Source organism: Enoplosus armatus, chromosome 23, assembly GCF_043641665.1.
Source record: "Enoplosus armatus isolate fEnoArm2 chromosome 23, fEnoArm2.hap1, whole genome shotgun sequence".
Lineage (NCBI taxonomy): Eukaryota > Metazoa > Chordata > Actinopteri > Centrarchiformes > Enoplosidae > Enoplosus > Enoplosus armatus.
The window spans coordinates 3,951,197-3,956,103 of NC_092202.1; the positions used below are offsets into that span (position 1 = coordinate 3,951,197).

The 4,907-nt window shown below is 41.3% G+C and overlaps 1 protein-coding gene across 1 annotated transcript; it reads right to left on the reverse strand.

The window, feature by feature from the left end:
* Positions 1-392: 392 nt before the first annotated feature.
* LOC139305827 (GTPase IMAP family member 9-like) lies at positions 393-2,015 on the reverse strand. The gene is made up of 2 exons (XM_070929779.1): positions 1,947-2,015; positions 393-1,611 (listed from the first exon to the last, which is right to left on the reverse strand). The coding sequence occupies exons 1-2, from the start codon at positions 1,987-1,989 to the stop codon at positions 524-526; spliced, it is 1,131 nt and encodes a 376-aa protein (XP_070785880.1). The 5' UTR covers positions 1,990-2,015; the 3' UTR covers positions 393-523.
* Between the last annotated feature and the right edge of the window lie 2,892 nt (positions 2,016-4,907).

A 4,907-nucleotide genomic window follows, 5' to 3' on the forward strand; every position in this document is an offset into this window, starting at 1 on the left:
AACCATCAACATAACCCATGAAATAAATGCTTTGATGACAAACTGTGACCAACAGGAAAACAAAATCAAACAATTTAAAGATTCAAGTAAACATTCAAGTAAAACTGATCAAAACCAATGTGAGTAAATAGATAAATAGGTTTTGATTAAAGCCATATACTGTATTTCTATATTTTCTGGTGGCACCACCACAAGACATAAGCTAGCAGAGGACTGTGACAACTTTTTTGTAATTATGGATAACTTTTAGTCTGCAGAAGAATCATGATATGATCTTAAAAATGTTAACGATATGCAAACATTTGTCATCATCATATACAGTATATGTCACATATATACTATTAACCTACACACTAAATATCTTAAGTCACATTCAACTAAACACTACGCAATTTGAGATTGTGATGTGATGAGTGACTTAGCCTTACTAACCTGCAGTATATAGCTCTACTTCAACAAATACAATTAGCATAATCATTCACTTAGATAGTTGTGATTATAGTTGAAATGAGTTTGGGACCACTCACTTGAAAAAGCTTAAAAATGCCTTTCCCACATGTGAAACTGTGTCAATTACATTTTCACCAGCTTTTGCCATATGATATAGTGGACTTGACCTCTCAGCCTTCTGTCTGGCCTCATTTTCATGCCTGGACTGCAACAGATCCATTTTCTCTTTCAGTTCCCTTTCATGCTGTTCGGTTATTTTATTCTTCAGGTTTGTAAGCTCCCTTTCATTCTCCGCTCTCTCTCTCTCCCTCTCTGCTCTTCTCTCTTCCATCTCCCTCTTTCTTTCCTCATTCATCTCCTTCTTCTGCATCTCCCTCTCCTCCTTCATCTCTTTCTTCTCTCTCTCTCTCTCTGCCTGGAGGTGTTCATTAAATTTCTTCATCTCTTTTTCATATTTTTCCTGTGCTTCCCTTTCCAGTTCCTCTTTTTCTTTTCGTATTTGCTCTTCTTTCTCCTTCAGGATGCGTTGTTTCTCCTCTTCATTTATCCTCTCGGCCTCTTGGAACATCTCGTTGGTGTAGTGGCTTCCTCCGTTCTTCTGGACTAAATTTCTGATCTTCTGGATCAGCTCAGTGACCTGAGAGCTATTCTTCTGCCTATTATTGAAGACATGATACTGGCCGCTTGTCCTGTTCACAAGTTCTTGAAGGTCTGAGCTTTCATTCAAGAAGTCCTCGATAGTGGTGTCAAGATTGTCACCATGAGTAAAGAGAACCATGCTGTATTTGTCTGCAGCCTGGCCAAAGATTTCTTGAATCCTTTGCACCGTCTGCTTTTCCTCTTCAGTGTATCTGCCCACCGAGATGACCACCAGGAACACATGGGGTCCAGGAGCAGCGAAAGAGATGCACTGGCATAAATCTTTATTTGTTTTATCAACACCAAACCTGGTGTCAAACAGGCCTGGGGTGTCAATGACAGCAACATGTTGCCCAATCACAACAGCATGGCCCTTAGAGCAGTCTACAGTCATAGACCGTGCACTGCACTTTGATTCAAAGAACTTTTCTCCCAGAATGGTGTTTCCAGTGGCACTCTTCCCAATCCCAGTCTTCCCCACCATCACTATCCTCAGCTCCTCATCATTTGTTCTTCTACATTCTGTGTAGAAGAATGAGTGAGACTGAATAAGAATCAGGTTGCACATACATTGTACTTCATGCAACTTCTACAAACATGGAATAGAAGCAACATCTGTTCTTTGAGAGAGCCAAAATAATGTGGGAAATTCAGAACATTAATAAGTACTCCAGAATTTGTAGTGAGATTATGATCTTGGAACAAAAGGTTAGGTCAGAACCACAAAATAATAAATACTGTCTTATTTGCAGTTCTTCCCAGTATAAGTCTATAGAAGTATTAGTCTGTAGATACAATAGTACGTAAAAATAATTGTCCTTTAATACTTGATACATGCATACAGTATCATGACTTACCGAAGTTGCCGATCACGTTTGGGTTGTAAAGCTTGCTGGTCATGTTTGGGTCAAAGAGCACCGAGTCCTGCAGCTGTGAAATGAAGACACCAGACGAAGAGTCCAGCTCCCTTTTATACTGGTCCAGTGCACCAAACCCCACCCTCAAGTAGCTGCAGTGGACTCACTATGAAAGTGAAACTAAAGCTTTTTGGTGTTGTTTTGTTCACAGGGGGATTTTTTTTTTTTTAATAGATGGGGTATAAATGGGAATATATTCAAAACACAATACACAGTCTTTAACCATTTTGAATCAATATATCTAGCATAGCGAGACATTTTACCTTATTAATGACCTACCATAATCACCATGACAACCAGTTATTCTAAATTAATTAAGAAAATATTGAGTGTGGGGGGAAAAGAAGTCTTTGAACACGTCATCCACTGCTCACCCCTCCCTCCACCATTTACAAGAAATGGCAGCAGTTCTTTCAAGCTGCAGGAAAATCTCTACCCATCTGGAATGACAATGATGCTGCATTTGTTTGAAGTGCTCTGTATCTGATATGGGTCTTAGGCTTGGCTGTGGTAAGGGGACATCACTATATAATTCTGGGTACTTCCCCATACATTGTTTGCACAGTTTGCACTATAAGCACAGATGTTAGTGAACATGATTTGCAGTTAAAGTGCTAAAACTTGCAAACCTTTAAGACCTGAAAGATGATGGCAGGCAAGGCAACAACATTTTCAATTGTATCATATATTCAATTCACCCCACAGGCCTTACATACTACATCCATGAGTACATCCTCATCACTCACTTGAAGATGAGCTGGGTGGAAGCCCAGAGCTACTGCAGGTCGAAGTATGGTGACCTGGGAACCATATCTGATAGGACGGACATCAGCAGAATCAACAACATGACCGGGGACTGGAGCAAGTCCTTCTGGATCGGTCTGTATGATGCCGTCAACAGCTGGTCTCTGGAGGGTGAACATTTCTACACAGGAGTAGGGGAGGACTACAGGCAGTGGCAGGAAGATCAGCCAGACAACGCAGGGGCGGCCGAGCACTGCGTCTCCATGATGGAGGACGGCTTTTGGAGGGACAACAGCTGCACGCTCGTCAAGATGCCTCTCATTTGTTTCAGAGGTGAGCTGTACCTGACAGTGTAAATGTGAAGCTGACTGTGTTCAGCTTAACATGGACCTCTGGTGGATGTCAATTGTAACTTATGTCTGGAGCAAAGGTAGAAGTAGCGTGGTGTTGGGAGGAGGAAGGAGGGCTGGGTTGACTCGGGACGTTGTTCGTCTCCATTTTCCAGTAAACAGTAAACATTGTTTTCCTTTAACCATGACCACAACCTCCCCCTTATTCCAACTAGGGAGTGTTCATTATTCCAAGGTGATTAGCCCTCGTGCTAACCTTGTGTGGGGGGGCATTACCTTTTTTTGGCTTCTGAAAGGGGGCATGACATGAGAAGTTTGAGCCACCATGAAGTTGACATTTATGGGTTTGAGTAGGAGTCTCAGCTGTTCTTTGTGTTTAGTGCTAATTAGCAAAATGTGAAAATGCTAACCCTAAGGCGGTGAACACGGTTTTTAAGCCAAAAAATATGTGCTGTGATATTCTCTTTTTAACAGATATACTGTTTTTATCTACTGATTATTTATACTGTCAATGAAACTTGGCACTTCCTGCAGATTTTCACATTAAAAGCTCACCAGGAAAGGGAAGACTTTTGCCCACAGAATATTGTAATTTTAATTATGTACTTGTGACAGCTGCTCTTCAGTACAAACAAACAACCATAAATACTTCCTAAATATCAAATTTGCATTAAGAGGAATGAATTTTGACTGACCAGCACAAATGGCACACTGCACAGCTGAAATGTATAAAATGAGTATGTACGGGTTTTGCCTTTCTCTTGTTTTTTTTTCTCCAAGTAGACGGTGGAGAAGATCAATATGTGCTGGTGACCGAGGAGAAGAGTTGGTTTGAGGCTCAGAGCTACTGCAGGCAGCACCACACAGACCTGGTCAGTGTGAGGAGTCCGACTGAGAACCAGGAGGTGAGGAGCAGACTGCAGGGCAACAGCACCGTGCAGGGGGCCTGGATCGGCCTGCACAGAGACTCCTGGAAGTGGTCTGATGGCAGCACCTCCTCGTTCAGACATTGGTGGGGGGACCAGCCCGATAATGAAAACAAGTCTCAGTCATGTGCTACTATGCAAAGAGGGAGATGGAACGACTGGAAATGTGACACCAGATTTAACCTCCTCTGCCAAAGTAAGCTCAAATACTGCAGACATGTTCTTTTATATTCATATTAGGGCTGCAACTAATGTTCATAAAATGACAAAAAATAGGTGATGTCCTCAGATGCCTCGGCCTTGTGCAGTCTTGTTTTGTTCAACCAAGAGTCTAAAACCCAAATATATCAGAAATACTTTATTGATCCCTGGGGGGAAATTGTACATTGTACATTGTACAATTGTATATTCAGTTTACAATGATATATATCAAACAACACTCTTTTTTACTTTCATCTTTCTAACAGAAATAACTAAAGGGACCACAGCTCCTCCAACTGAACTCGCCACCATCAGGACTACAGTGAAGATGAAGTTACTGACTAACTCTGATCTCACACATCCAACCATCAGACATAAAGTCTTACAGCAGGTACAGGTTTGTTTTGAGGCTCCTTTGAAATACTTTATTTTTCTATTCTACTCACAGCACCACAGAAAACCAGCTTTTCTCGTCTTGTTTTGTTTGTTTTTAGTTGGAGGCAGCTCTTCACTTGCAGGGATTTACTGACGTCAAGCTGCTCTGGAGGACTTTAAGAGCAGTGCCTCAACCAACAGAGAGAGGTAACGATGCTAAATAAAATAGCACCAGAAATGTTGATGTTTACTTTATTTAAAATACATTTGACCTCGTAAATTACAAGTACAGGTGTACTAACATA

Coding starts and splice junctions, on each gene's coding strand:
- LOC139305827 (XM_070929779.1), bottom strand. CDS start 1,989: ATGACCAGCAAGCTTTACAACCCAAACGTGATCGGCAACTTCG. Junction 1,612..1,946: donor AAACGTGATCGGCAACTTCG/GTAAGTCATGAT, acceptor TCTTCTACACAG/AATGTAGAAGAACAAATGAT.